Source organism: Cyprinus carpio, chromosome A7, assembly GCF_018340385.1.
Source record: "Cyprinus carpio isolate SPL01 chromosome A7, ASM1834038v1, whole genome shotgun sequence".
Taxonomy (NCBI): Eukaryota; Metazoa; Chordata; class Actinopteri; order Cypriniformes; family Cyprinidae; genus Cyprinus; species Cyprinus carpio.
Genome location: NC_056578.1, coordinates 11782539 through 11802585, shown reverse-complemented (window position 1 = coordinate 11802585; position 20047 = coordinate 11782539). Strand labels below are relative to the sequence as shown.

Genomic DNA, 20047 nt, shown 5'->3' with positions numbered 1-20047 from the left:
CCCCTTTCGGGCTTGAACTGATGGTAAAACTAAGGACATTATTAACTGTCTTTACATTTATTTTGAAAGATGAAGCTGGCGATTATGGAAAGGGGCGTTACATTTCTGACGAGTGCTTGCGGTGATTGGCCAATCACAATGCACTGGGTCAGTTGGCCAATCAGAGCAGACTGCTCTTGTCGGAAGAGGGACTTTGTAGAAAACTATGCATTTGAGAGAGGCGGGGCATAGAGGACCTACAATAATGTACAGTATTTGAAAAATAATGTGTTTTTTGAACATTAAAGCATGTCAACATATTCTGTTACACCAAATAGACCAAATAATGATCTTTAAAAAAGCATCATATGACCCCTTTAAAAATGTTTCTGTAGATGCCAAAAATAATCGATATATTTATAGCTCCACTGTGATATATTTTCAAGGGGGAAAAATCTATATTTTCAAAACATCTCCCTCTGGTTTGTTCACAAATCGCACACTGATTATATCTGTCTGTAGTATTTAATGACCAGCCACAATGGCAGCTAATATAAAAACCTATAAAATGTATTTAAACAATTTAGTAATTTTAATCGCCATTTAAAATTTCAATTGAAAGTCTTACAAGTAGCCTTAGATGATTCGAAATTTTGCATGTCTGTAAAATAGGTGTGAGTGTGTTTAATTTGCACTGGGAAAGTGTAACTATGTGAATAGATAAATATGTAATACAAACTTTAAAAAGGGATAAAAGTCTCTATTTTATCTTCTTAATAGCAATAGAAAAATATTGTACTGAAACGTAAAAATAGATCCTAGATAGTGTACAGGTAAATGTTAAAACAGCTTGCCATGTGACGTCATGCGTTTGGACTGCTCCACACAGGCCTCTGTCAGACGCTGCTGGATCCTCCAGGAAAAGTAGGTTGCTAAAATGACACCGACAGAGAGCTAAAAAAGTACTTCACAAGTGTATTAGGTCAACCACAAACCTAAAGCGAACACAGCTTGCTGATAGTGTTTACTCACAGCGTGTTAAAGTGTTCATTTTTAGAAGAAAAAATCTCGGTTAAATCAGCCGAGGCGACTTGCAGTATTCGCATTATCTGACAAACACATAAACTGGATTTATTGTTACTCACCGATAGAGCGAACGATAGTTTATATTTTATTTAATGCTCAGAGAGTTTATTTATAATGTTTAACAGTTTCATTAATATATAATACTTAGTTGTGCACGGGTCATCTGAGACTGCATGAACTGAACTTTACAAATGAAACCCTATAGAAATATCAGACACAAGGACGCAGCGCGCCGGTTCATTTCATAAGCTGAATTTGCAGATGAAAACGAAGCGAGGAGAAGCAGATGCTCGGTAGACTGGGAGTCTGCGGCGTTTTCAAGAGGTACGGGAAATTGTTAACGTCCTATTGTTTAAACAACCCAGTAAACACAGGACACAAGTTACATTAGATGAGTTATCGCAAACGTTCATGCGCGGCAGTGGCGCGCTTTTATCATTCGATGTAACTTTGCGATGTAACACTATATAGGCTATAGTAGATGAACGGGTTTTAAACGATGAAAAACACTGTCATGCATACGGGTGATTCATCGGCCTAACAATCCCCGGCTTTGATTACGAGTTTTCAAGGATTGCAGTGCAATCCAAGGCGGTGAGGTTGGACATTACTCTAGTTGCAAACTTGCACATTTGTTTGGATGTAGTCCACTGCGGTGATTAGAGATCAGAGCAAAAGTCACAGGTGAAAAATCCATCTCAAGATGTTATTTGTTCCATTACATGATAGCTGGTTATTATCCGGTCCAAGCTGGAAGACCAGCAACAAACAACCCAGCAATTAACGTTAGTTGGTTATATTAAGGTAGTTATGATAACTGATCAACCAGCTAATTACCAGTTAGAAACCAGCTACCATCGTAAACTGGACCATCCTGCACAGTTTTAAAGGATGTGTTTGTATTTTAATACTTAAGATTAGATCATTTCTTATTGTATTTGTTATTGTACAGCATTTGTTAGACTCTTATATTGTTGTGAGGTTTATTTGCTTTGTTTTCATAAGCTTATAATAACAAACACTCCTCAGCACTTGGATACACAGGACATTGTCCAGCGGACACCAGATGGCACAAATGAAAAATTGGTCATTACTCAACATTTCCTATATTATTTTCATGGACAGACTCTGTAGATAAAGGATTGTGGATTAAGTGTTGGGAACAATGGTTATTGTTCCAATGGGAGACTTGAGAAAGGAACGAATACATTGCGAGTGCTGTGCACCTGTGGGAATTGAATGCATGTGTGAGAGAGAAATGCAATTCAACTAAGGAACCCTGGAATTCCCCTTTTGGCTGAGAATGGTTGCCTTTTCCTGCTTTTTAACTTAGCACCTATTGTTATCGTGGAAACCATGCGTTGCCACTGGAAACCCAACATCAACCTGTTTTGTGTAGTTACAGTTATGCATTTTTACAAACTTGGACAGCACTGCTTTAGGGCCTTAACTCTTAGGTTTGCGGTAATTATGTTCAGAATGTACAAATAAGACACTTTAAATTAAAGAAGTTACACAACAGTGACATCATTTACATTTTGTGCTGTCCTTGAAAACCTGGTATGTCTGGCCCCAACTGGCTGCCTCCAAGAACCCTGGGTAGCCCAGATAGAGCCACAACACCAATGTCACACTCTGGCCACTCTGCCCCCGCTCTCTACAGACCTCCCAAGAAAGGTCTACCCGACCAGAGGCCCAAATATAGCATGTATGACCAAAATGGTGGAACAGGAGGAAATGGTATGCCTGTAAGATATATGGCTACTGGACCTTCAGGTAAGAGACTTATAACAGAAACATTTAAACTTTTTTTAGTGCATGATTATGCATCATGTTTTCTCCTCCGAGAAGAAAATTGTTTTATTCTGCTGATACACTTAAAAAGGATTTTAATCAAGTAAATCCATGTAGTTTAGAATTTAAATATCTTAAATAGATTACACTGCCCCGCATCATATTTGCTGAATGAAATCCAATACTTGTTTCTTGCCAATTTTGAGTGGCTAATTTCTAAAAAAGTGCCTGTTTTGCTCTAGCATGCATGCCACACTTTCTCACAAAATATGTTTAGCTTTCAACAACTATTTGTGAATAAGGTTTTGCTTTCAACAGCTATAGGTGAATAAGGTTTGCATTCTCCCTTAATTGCCGGAAAACTGCCACAAAGACATGATTCCTAATTTTAGGAGCCAGGCTAAAATTGTTTGTTCATTTCACATGTATGATGATTCTGAAGACAATATTTTATGCCTAATCCTGATTTTAAGGTTAGAATTATGGCCAGTGATGGAAGAAAGTGCAAAAATGACCCAGATCTTTTCTGGTACATCTATGGGTTGCATATTTGAATACTTTTTGTAGTTAAAGGGGACATCAGATGCCCATTTTCCACAAGTTGGTATGATTCTTTAGGGACCTCATGAAATGTCTGTAACATACTTTGGTTAAAATTCCTCAATGGTTGTTTAAAACAACACCCTTTTTACCTTTTTTAAAAAACAGCTCTGTTCAGAGCTACCCGTTTTGGTGCACATTTCTAAAAATGATAATGAGCTACTGCTCACCCCACCCCTCTCTTCCGTGGGGCGTGTCGACACAAGACATATGAATATATCCATATATGGCTTGGAGGTAGTCTTAATTATATAGCTAACTATCTATGTAGAAACCGGCTGCAAATTGAAACCGCTCGCTGAATGACACAGTTTCAGACCCAGACAGCCCATAACAAACTAGACTTGTGTTTTCTTTTCAGCATTTCTTGGATGACAGACATGCCAGGAACCATACAAATGCAAAAAAAAATGTCATCCGATGTCCCCTTTAAAACTTTTTACATGTGTTTACAACGTTTAAAACTGTTTAGAATTGTCAACCTTACAAACACAGATATATATGAAACACAGAAAATTTTATGAAGCTTGTAATATTATCTGTTTTGTTGAATTTTTATCTTAAGACACACTTTGAATCTATTTGACAGTTTGTGCTTCGTAAGCTGAACTCATGTTTGTGTGCTCAGGTGTAACCATGCAACACCAGCATCAAGATGATCGCTCAGGGTCTACTACCTACCACCCCTTGTCTCCACAATTAGGAGACCGATACTATGCTCTTGGCCAGGGACCTAAAGAAGACCACCACACATGGAACCCCCACATGACCAGCCATGAACTTCATGTCAGTGATGCCTGCATGTTCATTTATAATTATTATTATTCAGCAGGACTTGTTGTGGTGTTCTAAATAGGATTGGAAGACAATTCAATTGGTCAATTATTCCTTAAACATCCCTAAAAATGGAAAAAAAGGGAAAGTCCTTCCAAAAGTAAAAGTTCTGTCATCATTTACTCGCCCTCATGTCCTTCAAAACCTGTGACTTATTTTCATTTGCAAAACACAAAAGGGGATATTTTGAAGAATACTGGCATGGCTTCTAATTCATTTTTTGTTGTTTGCTCAGAATCGGGGATCAGAGAAGCACATCTCTACTATTGATGCAGAGATAGACTCTCTTACATGCATGCTGGCTGACCTGGACAGTCACCCTCAGAACTCAAGCACACAGGTACAGCACACCTATGCTGTAACACTTTTGGGTATGCTAGTGAGTAAATGTGTTTGTTAAGGCTGGAATACACTACACAACTTATAGTATTTGCGTTTTGCTTGATATAATATTTTCAGCTTTATTGACCATCAGCCACCCTACTCTCTGAGATATTGGCATCTGCCACCAAAAAAACAATATTAGTCAAAAACTACCCATGATACACTACTTGATTTTCTGTGAAGTCTGTTAACTCCAGTCTCAGTCTGCCCAAAATCTGCATTTTGTATGCAAAAAATAAAATAAAATTCTCTCATTTTTTCCAACAGTTGTATGACAATGTGCCTTACAGCAAGCACCTTCCTATTGACCGCTATAACCCTCCCAACCAGATGGGGGCTCCACCACCAAGCAGACCATCAATGGGCTACCCCCCTCCACTCCAAAACCAGTACCACCCCGCCCCACCTTACACTTCTACGCCTCAGCCAGACTATGTTTACTCCTCCGTCGCCTCTTCCGTCCACAAACCTTATCCACAACCAGTGCCTGCCTCCTATACCACTGCCTCCACGCCAACCGGTCCACGTTTCACCGTACAGGTGAAAACGGCTCAACCCGTCACCTATTCTCAGAGCGGACGGCAGGCAGAGCAAGCTTACACCCCTCCACCACCCTGCCAGCATGCCCCTCGTCCCCCTCAACAAGAACGGCCGCATTATGAGCCACAGGGACAAGGCTGGTACCCAGCGCCACCACCTCCTGCACAAGAACCTCATGGAGATCCAGCTGCCTATAAGGGGGGCTCAGGAAATATGTCAGGAGGGCGAGCCGGCCAGGGACCACCGGTGAAGAAGAGTCAAGACCAAGTGTCAGCATATCAGTCTAACAAGGTAAGACTTATTTGTCAGTGAGGTTGATGCTGGTTTGTCAAGTTGTAGCAGAGATGGAAATTTTCTGTCATGAAAATGAACACGGTTTCTATTGAGTGTCATTTAAAAAGAAGAAAAAAGTGATTTTTTATCTTTCTGGATTGATTTATTCATTGTAGGTGAATGGTCCTTTATTTTCTGACTTGATACGAAATAAAATACTTTTGATATATGTGGCTTGATGATAAATCAATAAAAATATATAATATCAATTGTCCTTCAATGCAATTAGATAAAATGTTTTGTAGTGTACATTTATATTGAATACAATAAGCTACACTTTTTAGAGTGCTTAAGTAGGATATAAGAATATAATATCTTTATATGTAATTGCATGATTACTTGTTTGTATTTGTAATATGGTTTAAGTGACAAGAATTTATGGTAAATTAAAATATATTGTAATGTAATTTCTGTTGAAATTTGTATTTAAATATTTTTGTAATTACACATTTGAAATTTACTTTAAATGTTCTATTGATGAACACACTACAGTTACAATTACAACTACTTGTGCTTTATTATGCTAGTCAGCACATCAAAATAAATGTACTTTAGGACAAAAAGATTATTAAAACATTATTAATGATTTAAAATAATTAAAGTTAAACTTTTAATTTGACATTATTAGTACTTTTTTTAAGTGTACTTAAATTAAGTGTTAAGAAACATTCTCAATATATGCAAGTACATTTTTTGACAAAAGACTTGAAAAGATTTGACGCACACTACAAGTACATGCAATACAATTAACTGCACTTTGATTTCACAAAGGTTGTGAATGTGAACATGTCTGAGAGGTAGTATGATTTTGTGTGTTTTAACTCAGAAAAGTAAGAGACTGTATAAAGAATGCATCCGTATAAGACAGATAACGTGTACAAAGTGAACAGCAAAAATGTTTCATATGTCCAGTATACTTATCAATGTCTTTCTATGTTCTGCCAGCAGGGGGCAGCACCACATCCAGAGGAAGAGTTGGAACGACTCACCAAGAAGTTAGTGTATGACATGAATCATCCCCCTACTGAGGAATATTTTGGTATGCTCCAATATTTTACATCCTCATTGCTGTGCTTTTGCTTTTACTTTTTTTATGTTTCAATCATTGTAATGGGTTTCTCTCTCTGTCTTTTTCTCAGGTCGATGTGCTCGGTGTGGGGATAATGTTCTGGGAGATGGCAGTGGTTGCATTGCCATGGAGCAGGTGTTTCACGTGGAGTGTTTCACCTGTATCACCTGTCATGCCCGTCTGAGAGGCCAGCCCTTCTATGCACTAGACAGGAAGAGCTACTGCGAGAGCTGCTATATAGTGAGTTCTATTTATCTGTCGACTTCTCTTGGTTTCTGTCCTTTATTATATGTTTTTTCTATTGATATTGAAACTTTTCTCACTTGTTCTTCCTCTCTGTTTACAGAGCACACTTGAGCGTTGTTCGAAATGCTCAGAGCCCATCCTAGACCGGATCCTGAGGGCGATGGGAAAGGCTTACCACCCTCGCTGTTTCACTTGTGTGGTTTGCGGCTGTTGCCTGGATGGAGTGCCTTTTACTGTGGATGCCACATCTCAGATCCACTGTATTGATGACTTTCACAGGTACTCAGCAACTTTTTTTTTTTTTTGCTGTTACTGTGTGGTGTGTAGTCTCTGTTTCTATTGATAAACAAACAAATGCAGATAGTGGAATGCCATGTTGTTGTTTTTTGAATGGATATGAGGTTCTACCAAATGTCTGATCAGTTACTACATGGATTTTATTATTAAAACCTTGTTTGCTGCTGCTTTGAACAGGAAGTTTGCTCCCCGCTGCTCAGTATGCAGCCAGCCCATAATGCCAGAGCCTGGGCAGGAGGAGACAGTGAGGATCGTTGCACTGGATCGCAGTTTCCATGTTAACTGCTATGTATGTGAGGTAAGAACTTTAAGGCTAAATTTTGAGGCAGTTGTTTCCTGTAGTGCAGTGCCTTAATTAAATTAGAATAAGACAACACTTTCAGGGCTGTTAGCGATCAAATGAAATCAGCGTCAACAAAAGCCATCTTTGCACTGGAGAGGCGACATATTTAGACATTTAGATGTATTTACACGTTGTTAAATGCAGCTCAGAGGTGGCATGAATGCATTTACACTGCAGTTGCAATTGCATGAATAATACTATGAGATTTTTTTTATATAAAATGTTGAAAATTGAATATGAAATAATGTAAATGCATAATAATAAGTGAAATGGACTAAATGAGTGCTACAGAAAACTGTGTTTGGGTTGTAGGACTGTGGTCTTCTCCTCTCTTCAGAGGGTGAGGGAAGAGGCTGCTATCCCCTGGACGGACACATCCTGTGCAAGAGCTGCAGCGCCCGTCGCATCCAAGATCTTTCTGCCAAAATCTCCACTGACTGCTAATGCCCCCGTGCCATCACTCTGTGCCCTTTCTCTCCTTCATGGTTATTCTTCAGAATGTACCACTATCTAAACATCCACCACCTGGTATTTCTTCCATCCTTGACTTTACGTGTTGATCACACAAATAATATGAAGTCGTCCCTCTCAGGGTAGCATAGAGCTGAGGAGAAAAAAATAGCTCTTGTGCTTAGAGTAGTTCCACTGGAAAGCTGTTTCCTCCAGAATATAGAAAAACAGGTGGTGAATGAAATATGATGGTATTTGTGTATAATCCTCAGCGTATGTGTGTTTATAAAAAAAAAATGGGAGTCTTGTGAACAGGGTGCATTTCTGCCTTTGGAGAAGCAGTCACTTTTACAACACTTAAATAATAACCTTTAATGGAAATATAGTAACAATGACACAGTTTCCTCAAATAATGCTCCAATTCTGCTGGCAGTTGGGGTCACTTCATATTGTCCCCTTTCAGATCATCTGTTCTTTATCCTCTCAAAAACAAAAACGTGTTGTCGGCGGATATCCAATACTCACTATTTTAATACTTGAAATCACGAATGTTGAAGGATATTATTACTGTATTTCGTTTACTGGCTTGATATTGGTTCATTCATCATGATGCTAATGATAATTCTGGTAAAAAGGTGGGAAAAGTTTAACACGGGCAGCTGTTTTGTTCTGATTTCCCTTCAGTCTCTAGCTGGTTTATGCTGATTTCTGAAACTCTTACATGAGACGTGTTGTCAGATAATAAAGGGTCAGTGTATTTAATGACCGCTTCAATGAAGGAAATCTTTTGACAGGTGTGTGTGTTTGATCAAAGTGGTTGATTTCATATTAAAGCTGAGTAGCTGCTGTCAGGTAATTGAGTTTTCTGCTACATTCAGTGGTTTGGTTTTGGCAGCAGGGTGCATCATTTTCAAGGAGTTTGAATATGAGAGAAATAGAGAGCGATTAGTGAAAGGAATCTACTAGGTTAGATGAATGACAAATGTGGCTTCTCATTAGAAACAACCCATAACATCAAGGAACTTAGTTGCAATTTTGACTAACAGAATGTAAGTGGTCAAGTATGAAGGTTACAAGGAGGTAAAGTACGTACTAGAGAAATTACTTTCAGATTGTTACACAGATTGTTACTGATTGGCTTTTTTTTTTTTTTTTTTTTACATCTTTTCTGTATTTGTATTATGTCAAAATGCATTTTTAATGGTCTGTTATTTGAATAATGTGTAGCAGCAAGCATCAATTGCTTAATGCTGTTATATAAAAAGGTTTCAAATAAGCTGTTGATCGTTTGAAGCAAAATAATTAAGTGCTGGTGTTTGCATTTGATGAATGACACAATTATCTAGAAACTAAAAGCATAAAGTGGTTCAGATGGTTGCATGCTTTATTTATTGATTTGTCTGGAATAGTTTGTAAGAGTATTCCAACATAGTGTCCATCTGGTCAGTTTGCTGCCAAAAAACTTTTTCTAAACCCGTCATTGCAGATGATTGCTAATTGATAAACTGCCCTGGAACTGCACAGTCTGTTTTAATGACTGATTTACTTTGTAAGCAGCCAATTTATTTCAGGGCATGGTTGGATGAGTTTGCTTTTTTTCTCTGATGTTGATTGTAGGGAGAGAAAAGGTTCAGTTATAAATTCATCTGTTTTTACTGCAAATGTGTATTGACTTGTAGTTTGTACTGGCCATGTTCTGATTTATGATTTGATGAACTGTGAAAAAAAAAAAGACAATTGCTGTTTGCATAGAGCCAATCACACATAAACACACTTTCTCTGATCACGCTTTATTACAGAGGCAGTCCAATGACATTGTTGCATGGTCAACACAAAAACCTCTCAAGAATTGTTTTAATTTAATTTAAACTTTACTATAATCACTTGGCAATCAATTCCACCCATGAAACAGATACTTTATAGAATACAGTACATAAAAGTGCATACAGTCTCTTGTACTGGAATAGTATCACTGGTGTCATGTGCTAGTGAATTTAAGAACATTGTTTGTTAATACAGATGGTATAAGAGGAGAAACTGAAGAACATATAGATTGGTTATTACAATCCATGATGTATGCACATGACCAGAAATCCTCTTAATATTGATGCCTACACAAGTATAACAATGTTTGAAATGGTGTTGAAATTTTAAACCAAGCAGGTTGATTAACAAGAAGTGAAGGTCTTCCAGTAGAAATTCCGGCAGCCTGCTTTGCGTTCTCGTTGGGAGAGAGGAATCTGGCGAACCACTTCATTACGAGCCTCAAGATCATCAATGCTTTCAAGAGCATCTTTCTCCTCAGGTGCCACTGACTCAGAAAGCTGCTTCAGAAGAAGCAAACGCGAGAAATCCTGAAGCTGAAGAGAGAAAAGATTGATGATTCAGAAACTTTTCACTGTCAAAAAGAAAAACAAGACTCTAATTTTAACTTGCTTTGGTGCTTAGACATGCATGTTATTATTTTCTATATTTACACAGACATTACCTTCACAACTAAGTGCACTGAAATTTTAAGTTGTGAATAAAGATTATTGGTGTGTTTTAAAAGAAAATACCATTCATTCTTTCAACTTTGAAATTTCACATTTTGTTAAATGTGTTACTTGCTGTTTATTTGTAATTATTTGTGGTATTCATTAACGATTTCTTAGTGAGATTTGTTTTAAAGACATTTTTCAGTGTACAATTTAATAACAATTTTCACTCAGAAATTGCTAGTAAATTTGACGACGTTTAACAATAAGGGTTTATATATTAACATTAGATAACTAACATGAAAAATATTTCTAAAATAGTAATTATTCTTAAATATTCAATATATAGTAATGAATACTAAAAGCAAAAGTTGTATCTGTAGTATTTAATGGAACTGAGCCAACAGCTGAAATTAATGGTAACACTTCCAAGTCCCATTAGTTAACAATAGCGCATTAGCTAACAAATAGCAATACATTTGTCACAACATTTATTAATCTTTGATAATGTTACTTAATAAAAAATATAACTCTTCAACTATACTAAAAGTTTAAGAGGAACTAAGATTGTTAAATGGTTTATGAAGTATTTTTTCATTGTTAGTTCAATTTTTACTAATGTAGTTAACTAATGTTAATAAATTAAAACTTATTGTAAAGTTTTACCAAATATACTACCAATTTCTGAGATAGAATTGTTTCAAAATGCTCAAAAATGGCTTTGAAACCATTTTTAATCACAAATTAATTCAGTCAAATTTACAAATAGTTATAAAGAAATGGCAAGTAACACTAAATTAAGCATGAAATTAAACTGAAATTTCTTGTAAAACACTCCAATAATCTTTTTTTATTTACAATTTTGAATTTTTTTTTTTTTTACAATTTTTGCCATTTTTTTATTGTACACTGAAAAATGGAGTAGAAACAATTAACACATTGAATCAAATATGGAATTTTAAAATAAATAAAAAAAATTGTAGAAGAGTTTCTGTCTTACCTCATTCTCTTTGGGATCCATTTCTGATCGTAGCAGCTGGAGCAGCATGTCTCCTCTTGGTGCCGAACTGACGCTGCAAAGCAGCAAAGACATGGACAGAGTCGCCAAAACCACCTGTAAAGGGGAGAACATCTTTTCAGGACTGTAAAACACTGCCTTTTGGAGGGGTTTAAGGATGACAGGCTTTTATAGGCGCCAAAGGTGGCATCCTGGGGTCGGTTTATGTATTGGTCGAAACATAACCACATAGGACGGTGGTGGTGTGTGGTGGGTGTAGAGGAGCAGGGCTGAAGGGTGAAGAGACATTTGTGCATGGGGAGGGACTCTCAGTCCCAGTAGGAATGATGTTTGATAAGGTCACACCAAGATGTTACTTTTGCATCAGAAGCATTATCAATTCTGTCATTTGCAACAATATATCAAGTAAAAATGGATTGTCTAGGACTTAAATATACTCCTTTTTGACAGGTGAAATGTTATTAACTTTAGTGGAAAGGTCCTAATGAACTGGTAGGGTGTTAATTATTACAGGGTGATGATGCTGTTATGTTCTGGTAAGGCGTGTGGTGTCACTTGCAATTTGAAGAGCCATGCATTTCTGTGTCTTGTTCTCACTATGAGGTCCTCGTTAGACTAAGGGATTAATGATGCAAAGTGACTCAAATGTTAATAGGTCTGCTTTGTCATTATTTCACACCGTCTTCCATCTCTGGTGATTTAGTTGACTGCGTTGCAAATACAGTATATAGAGAGATCCTGTATCAAATTTGATACTCGTGTGTGGATGATATCAATTATGTTTGCAGCTATACGTGACAGTCTAAATCCCACACATAAACCAACTTCAAGATCTCAGAGGGCAATTACTCAGACTTGGCCGTCTCAATGGGTGGCCATTAACATTTACAAAGGAGAGGTGGGCATGTCAGCGCTATGGGCATCATGCTGAGCATGTAAATGAGGCCTGTCTCATCCTTGGTTTAACATGCGTGAAGTTTATTTTGTCTCTATCTATCTATATATCTATCTATCTATCTATCTATCTATCTATCTATCTATCTATCTATCTATCTATCTATCGATCATTGTGCTTTCTTTTTTAATATATTTTGTTATTAATATTGATATTCTGACCTGCACTTTAAGCAACATTCTACACATGAAATGGGCTGCTGAATTAAATTTAGCTAAATAAATATGTAAACAAATATTGCTGTTACTGTTCTATCCTTAATTATTCATTTGTTTATTAAATAAAAATGTTGTTATATTCTGACCTGCACTCTGAGCTACATTTATAGCCTATGAGAAAGGTGCAGACAAACCTTTATATATATATATATAATAGAAACATGAAACAAAATTGTGTGTGTGTGTGATGTATAATTTTGTTAAATAATAATATTTAATATTTTATTATGTTAATAATTTCTCATTTCATTTTTTTAAATACATTTGTATTTGAAAAACATAATAATTTTAAATCATTTTAGCATAAAGGCTGCAACATAACAAAATGTGAAAAATTAAAATGTCGACATTTTTTTCTGAATCCACTGTACCTGTACATAAAAAATATTACAGTTGCATAAAGAAGAATTTTCACTAAATGGCAGGCTCACAGTGGTTTGATATAACTTGATTACAAATACATTGCACTTACATAGTCACATAATTATTTTATTTTATTTATTTAGCATGTGCCTCAGTTATCAATGTACACACTCATACAAATATTCCCTAAACAAAGGCGCTCACATGGATTCTTTCTTTCTTCTGTACGTGCTGCTGATCCAAAGCTTGGTCAAACGCTTTCATTTATCAGCACGTTCGATGGAGACACCACAGACAAAAATCATTGCCCTAACATGACTTGTATTTTGGAAGTGTCGCTGTTATCAGTCTGCGCATGCGCTCGTCACAAAGCAGGAAGTATCTGTTACAAACTGACAACAGACCAATCACGGCCGCTCGATCCTGTCCCCATATTTATACTACACTGAATTCAAACATATATGTGACAGTGATGTCTCGAAAGACCAAAAAAGAGGAATACTATCGCTTCTTCACTGTGACAGATCCACGCACACACGAGAAAGGACACACGGAATATAAAATAACAGCAAGGGTTAGTAGCATCAAATCTCTATATCACAGAGAGGAATAATACTGTATATACAGTCTCGTTATTTACAGTTGATCTCAGATTTCTGAGCATTTTGTTTCGAATGGACTGTTGTGTTGATTTCAGGAATAGTATCTTATTTATTAATATTCTAAATAACCAAGATATTTATCATTTACTCGTCAACTGCTTTGTACACTTTGATAAACTGTGCTTCATAACTACAAAAACAATATATCAAGATAACTTATACTGGTAGAGAGTGTTAATAAGTACTAGTACAAGGCATTGTTAATCTGGTTTGCTTTGAAACTCGTGATTTAAAGAGTCTGGAACGAGGTCACGTGACATCAGTGTCTCCCCCTTCCTCATTCATGCTGACAATAATCAGCCCTTTCAGATCCTCTCCCTTTTGGTGTAATGTGGTTTAACTTATATGTGTCTTTCTCCGCAGTTTGTATCAAAGACACAGCCGGCGAATGTTAAAGAGGTATCATTATCCTTGTGTTCTTGCATTTGTGCACGTTACGTGGGGCTCATTGTTGGTTTGATTGGCAGGTTGTGGTGTGGAAGAGGTACTCAGAGCTGAAGAAATTACATGGAGAGCTGGTGTACACTCATAGGAACCTGTTCAGGCGACAAGAGGAGTTTCCGCCTTTTCCACGAGCACAGGTTTTTGGTAAGGTGACACAGAATTGCTGAGACATGATACAAACAAAAGATTTATGACCTGCTTCACCTTCTAAAAAAAAATTAATAAATTCAGTTGCATTTTTTATGACTTCACTTTTTATGACTGCATGTCTGTTTCTTTGTGTTTGTTTAACATTTCTCACTGCTGTCTCTATTCTCTGTTTTGTCATTTATTTCTCTGTCTCGCTCTCACAGGGCGTTTTGATGAGGCTGTGATTGAAGAGAGGAGGAAAGCAGCTGAGGCCATGCTGCTCTTCACCATAAATATTCCTGCTCTGTACAACAGCCCTCAACTCAAAGAATTCTTCAGGGTAAGACATATACAGACCTTATGGAAATATACATTTATATAATTTATTCTGTTTTTATTTTTTTACCTATAAAGTCTGTACACGACCATTTAAAAGTTTGGGGTTAGCATGATTTTTTTTTTTTTTTTTTTTTATTTATTTCTTTTTCTTTAAAGAAATTAATACTTTTATTCAGAAAGGATGCATTAAATTGATCAAAAGTGACAGTAAAGTATCGTAAACCGAAGGGTTCGTAGCCCATCCGTGCCTCCAAAAAAAAAAAAAAAAAAAAAAAAAAAAGTGACAGTAAAGATTTTTACATTGTTACAGAAAATTCTTCTTCAATACTGGTTAATCTACTCAGCATAAGAATCCTGAAAAGAAACGTATCACAGTTTTCACAAAAGTATTAAACTGCACAGTTGTCAATGTTGATAATAATAAAGGTAAATGTTTAAACTGTGACATATAAACTGTGGATACATTAAACTAACCAGTATTTATGTGAAATAGAATTTTCTGTAAAAGTCTTAACTGTCACTTTTTTCTGAACACTAGTTCAGAATATTAGAATGATTTCTGAAGGATCATGTGACACTAAAGACTGGAGTAATGGCTGCTGAAAAATCAATAAATAAATCAAATAAATTAAAATATTTGAAATTGTAATAACATTTCAAGATTTTACAATTTTTCTTCTGAATATTTATAATGCAGTTTCGTTGAAAATAAAATTTAAATAAGTTAAATAAAAACTAAAAACTTTTTTAATGATACAGATAAAATATTGAATTTTATAAATATATAATCTGTAATGTGTTATATATATATATATATATATATACAGTACAGGTCAAAAGTTTGGAAACATTACTAGTTTTAATGTTTTTGAAAGAAGTTTCTTCTGCTCATCAAGCCTGCATTTATTTGATCAAAAATACAGAAAAAAAATGTAATATTGTGATATATTATTACAATTTAAAAGAATGTTTTTCAATTTATTATACTTTAAATTATCATTTATTTCTGTGATGCGAAGCTGAATTTTTAGGATCATTATCACATGATCCTTTAGAAATCATTCTAATATGATGATTCATTATCAAAGTTGGAAACAGTTCTGCTGCTTAATATTTTTTCAGAACATGTGATACTTTTTTAGGATACTTTGATGAATAAAAAGTAAAAAAAAAAAAGCTATGTTTTTAAAATATAAATATTTTGTAATAAAAATATACACTACTGGTCAGTAATTTGGGGTCAGTAATTTTTTTTTTTTTTTTTTTTTTTTAATAAAAATCAATACTTTTATTCAGCAAGGATGTGTTAAATTGATAAAATGTGATAGTAAAGAAAATATCTTATTAGAATATATATTTATTAGAATTTTTTTTTTTTTTGAATAAATGCAGTTCTTTTAACCTTTTATTCATCAAATATATTAGACAGCAGAACTGTTTCCAACACTCATAATAAATCAGAATATTAGAATGATTTCTAAATGATCATGTGATAGACTGGATGTTACATGTGACACTGAAGGCTGGATTAATGATGCTGAAAATTCAGCTTTGCATCACAGGAATAAATTCTTTTTTTTAAGTATATTCAAATAGAAAACTATTATTTGAAGTTGTAATAATATCTCACAATATTACTGTATTTTTGATCAAATAAATGCAGGCTTGATGAGCAGAAGAGACTTCTTTCAAAAACATTAAAAATAGTAATGTTTCCAAACTTTTGACCTGTACTGTATATATATGTGTGTGTGTGTGTGTTTGTGTCTTGTTGTTGACTTCCCATCATCCTAATGTCGAGGTTTGGAACAACATGGGGGTGAGTAAATGACAGAATGTTTTTTTTAGTAATCCCTTTGGTCTTTTTTCTCCTGTCTCAGGGAGGAGACGTGAGAAGACCAATGGAGACAGCTGCCATTTCTGCATCTCTTCCGCCGCCTCTCATTCCCCTTCCTGAGAGGAACGCTGAGCTGTTGGCTGAAGAGGAGACAGGGAGAGAGGCTCCAATCCAGGTCCAGGAGCTGGAGTCCAACCAAAGACTGACAGATCTCAGCCAACCTGAAATGGCAGTAGAGGCTCTCAGTGACATGGAAAGCAGCCCCACACAAGAAACAGAAACAGAAATACAAGGACTGACAGAAAAAGAGAGAGAGACTGACATCACAACACATAAGAATAATGGCACAGACCAATGCTCTGCTGCTACCGACACTACAACACGTTAGTTCCCTTATAGTTATCAATCCTAAAAAGTCTTTTCATTCTGTTTTTATTTGATTTCCAGCTAATTTAGCTGATTTTTCAATTGCTGCTCTTCATCTTCCAGCGGTCTCACTTGAAATTCCAGGCTCTCCAGTTGACCAATCAGAAGAGTTTGATTCACTGTTTGACTCTGGATTGGATGAACATTCATACAAGGCCCCGCCTCCGCTTTCAGATACAGACCTTGCTATTTTTGACCCATGTGCCAAAGAAGGTAATGATGTCTGCACAGTTTTACTCATCATTTCTACATGTAATTGGTTTTCTTGTTTTTTTTTTCAATGCAAACCTCACTCTCATCACCTTACTCAATCTTTCAGATCAACCGTATGGATCACCCAGCCATGCTGAACTCCTATCTGTTCCTCTAACCGGTCCAGATGGGACGGAGTCTGCTGGAGATGTGAGCTATGTGTACCAGGCCAATGAAGAGCTGAATGCTGCCAAGGAACGAGAGCGAGAGGGTGAATACAGTACAGCAGTACAACGATATAGGACGGCTGTTGATATATTTATGAAAGGAGTGCAAGGTAAGAGAAGGAGGCTGTTCTTGATAGTGTACTAACAAACAGCAGTATCCCACAATGCTTGACTTGACTTCAAGTTCCAGAGTGACTAATGAACTAAAAGTTATAATGTGTACAAAATTGAGGGTAAAATGCAAAATATCTACACTACCCTTTTGTGGTCGGTAAAATATATTAATATTTTATGCTTATATAAGGCTGCATTTATTTGATCCAAAAAATACTCATTTATTTATATTCATTTATTTCCAAAAAAAAAATCATACTCACCCTAAACTTTTGAACGGTAGTGCATATTTATTTACATATTACATTCATTTTATCTATTAATAAAAAATATATAAATAATAAATTATTTTGTTTTGTTTTTTTAATCTAAATAAAAACAAAATTGAAAAACTGGCAGATTACATATGCAGACTGAAGATCCTAAATCGGCCAAATACCAGTTTGCTGTTAACATGCAATGTATTTTTTTTCCCTCAAAGCAGGAAATGAGCTCTATTTGGATGCAATACAAAATATTTAAATGGTAGGACGAAACTAAACCTCACAACATCCCTTTGTTCTACCTTTTTTCTCTTCTCTTTCTATTACTCATTCTCTCTCGCTAGGAGATGTAGATTTGAAGAGGAGAGAAGCAGTGAAGAGGAAGATTGCAGAAATCCTAGAGCATGCCGAGATACTTCTCTCCATACAGACTCCCACTCACGAGCACAATACATAGAGAAACAATTTAAGCACACACACACATACATACCAACTCAAGCTTCATCAAACCTGGGATACCCAAGCACACTCCCACATACGTACTCTCATCAACCTGAGTTTTGACTAACACACACACACACATATATTGAAACAGTTCCACCACAGTTTCACTTAAGTGCAATTCGCTGGCCACCCACACAGTCAACATACACACACACACTTGACTCCCACACTAACCTTCCCACTTACTCAGTTACATTTGTAGGATCTGTCCAACAGTACTATACTCCCTGTAATGTAAGACCACCACAACAGATTTTTACTTCATTTTACACTATTTTAACTTGATAATCTGATACATTTTCTGATCCTAAGGCACTGGAAATGTCTTTTAATAATCTAGTGGTTGATCTGCTGTGTGTATGAAGCTGTTATGTTATGTAAATGACTGTTTAAATGAAGACATTGCCTTTTCAATGAATTCTGCCTGTTTTGTAAATAAGTTATTTAAAATATGAATTATTGTTATCAACATGGAATGGCATTTGTGAACTATTTTACTTCCGTAATGTGACATTTCATTATGGAACAGGATGTTCAGTGAGAGTGTGTATTCAAAATGTAGGGAAGGGGTTTGATTCCATCCACTGGGAATTGATTGGATGGTGGGCGTTTCATTTCAGAGTTTACAGTCGATTGTAAAATGCTACTCCACTCCTGAAATTGTGTTTTTCTTTTTTGGGGAGGCTGTCATTATTGGCTTTTATTGCTGTAGCTTTTATTGCATTAGCATTAGCTGGCATTAAATTGCTGCATGCTCATACAACAGTAGCTTAAGGAAAAGTTACAGGTACAATACAAGTTGGAACTGTAACGGAATAGTTACTGTTACAGAAGTCACATCATTCACCAAAATAAATGAATAAAAATAGCTAAAAATGTACTTATCCTCCAGCCATGTAGATGAGTTTGTTTCTTCATCAGAACAGATTTGAAGATTTGGATTTAGCATTGCATCACTTGCTCACTAATGGATCCCCTGCAATGAATGGGTGCTGTCAGAATGAGAGTCCAAACAGCTGATAAAACACAACAATAATCCACACGCAATCCACACGACTCTAGTGAAAGCTGCATGTTTGTAAAAAAAAAAAAAACTAAAAACAAATCCATCATCAAGACATTTTGACTTCAAACTGTTGCTTTCTGCTAAAATACAAGTCCTCTATATTAATGCTTTGCTTTCGAAAAAGTTGTCTGAATCAGGAGAGATATGCACTGATCGAGCACTGTTTACAAGCAAAAACAGTCTTAAACCATTTTAAATAAATATGGATTTTTGATGTGAAAGTACAACAGGCGATGGACTTGTTCACTAAAGGAAGCGTTATTTTGGATTATGGACTGGTATTTTGGCTAGTTTAAAGATTAAAAACATCTTGATGGATTTGTTTCTTTCAAACATGCAGCTTTTCACTTCACAAGACAATAATTTGTATACTTGAATCATGTGAATTACTGTATTATTGTTGTACTATGAATTACTGGATTATAGTAATATTTTCTCAGCTGTTTGGACTCTCATTCTGACGGCACCCATTCACTGCAGAGGATCCACTGGTGAGCAAATTTCTCCAAATCAAACAAACTCATCTGCATCTTGGATGGCAAGTACATTCTGAGCAGATTTTCATTTTTGAGTGAACTATTCTTTAACATAATGAATTAAATTGATTCAGTTCTTTTTGAATATGGAATATTCGTCTAAATGGCTGTTTGAATATTGTTAGATATTAACCAACAGCTTGCATGGCCTAGGTGATGTCAAAAAAAGCCCCTTAAAGACAAAACTGATGAATCGTGCACAATAGGACCAGGAATAGGTCCGTTTTCATATCATGTTGACTTTAATGAGTTTGGGTGCAGTTTCTTTAATACACCACCAGGTGTCGCTGTTTTGCCTGAACTAGATCAAGACATCAGCGCA

General features: G+C 35.9%; 3 protein-coding genes across 6 annotated transcripts; 2 read left to right on the top strand and 1 right to left on the bottom strand.

Moving 5' to 3' along the window:
- The first annotated feature begins 773 nt into the window (after positions 1 to 773).
- Positions 774 to 9617, top strand: LOC109094014 (thyroid receptor-interacting protein 6-like). 4 transcript variants are annotated; one of them, XM_042759664.1, is made up of 11 exons: positions 774 to 903; positions 1271 to 1389; positions 2619 to 2841; positions 4088 to 4245; positions 4529 to 4633; positions 4945 to 5508; positions 6496 to 6589; positions 6690 to 6859; positions 6966 to 7144; positions 7340 to 7460; positions 7818 to 9617. In XM_042759664.1, the coding sequence occupies exons 3-11, from the start codon at positions 2628 to 2630 to the stop codon at positions 7947 to 7949; spliced, it is 1737 nt and encodes a 578-aa protein (XP_042615598.1). In that variant the 5' UTR covers positions 774 to 903; positions 1271 to 1389; positions 2619 to 2627; the 3' UTR covers positions 7950 to 9617. The 4 variants fall into 4 exon arrangements, with proteins under 4 accessions (XP_042615598.1, XP_042615597.1, XP_042615599.1 ...); XM_042759663.1 differs by lacking the exon at positions 1271 to 1389 and having other exon boundaries at positions 813 to 902; positions 2618 to 2841; XM_042759665.1 differs by lacking the exon at positions 774 to 903 and having other exon boundaries at positions 936 to 1389; positions 6499 to 6589.
- A 439-nt stretch (positions 9618 to 10056) lies between these two features.
- Positions 10057 to 11672, bottom strand: sst5 (somatostatin 5). Its single transcript, XM_042759666.1, has 2 exons — positions 11433 to 11672; positions 10057 to 10315 (listed from the first exon to the last, which is right to left on the bottom strand). Exons 1-2 carry the CDS (start codon positions 11562 to 11564, stop codon positions 10124 to 10126), a joined length of 324 nt encoding a protein of 107 aa, XP_042615600.1. The 5' UTR covers positions 11565 to 11672; the 3' UTR covers positions 10057 to 10123.
- Positions 11673 to 13356: 1684 nt separating this feature from the next.
- Positions 13357 to 19007, top strand: snx15 (sorting nexin 15). Its single transcript, XM_019107688.2, has 8 exons — positions 13357 to 13560; positions 14012 to 14047; positions 14116 to 14236; positions 14446 to 14561; positions 16441 to 16780; positions 16887 to 17036; positions 17143 to 17352; positions 17964 to 19007. The coding sequence occupies exons 1-8, from the start codon at positions 13459 to 13461 to the stop codon at positions 18074 to 18076; spliced, it is 1188 nt and encodes a 395-aa protein (XP_018963233.1). The 5' UTR covers positions 13357 to 13458; the 3' UTR covers positions 18077 to 19007.
- Positions 19008 to 20047: the final 1040 nt, after the last annotated feature.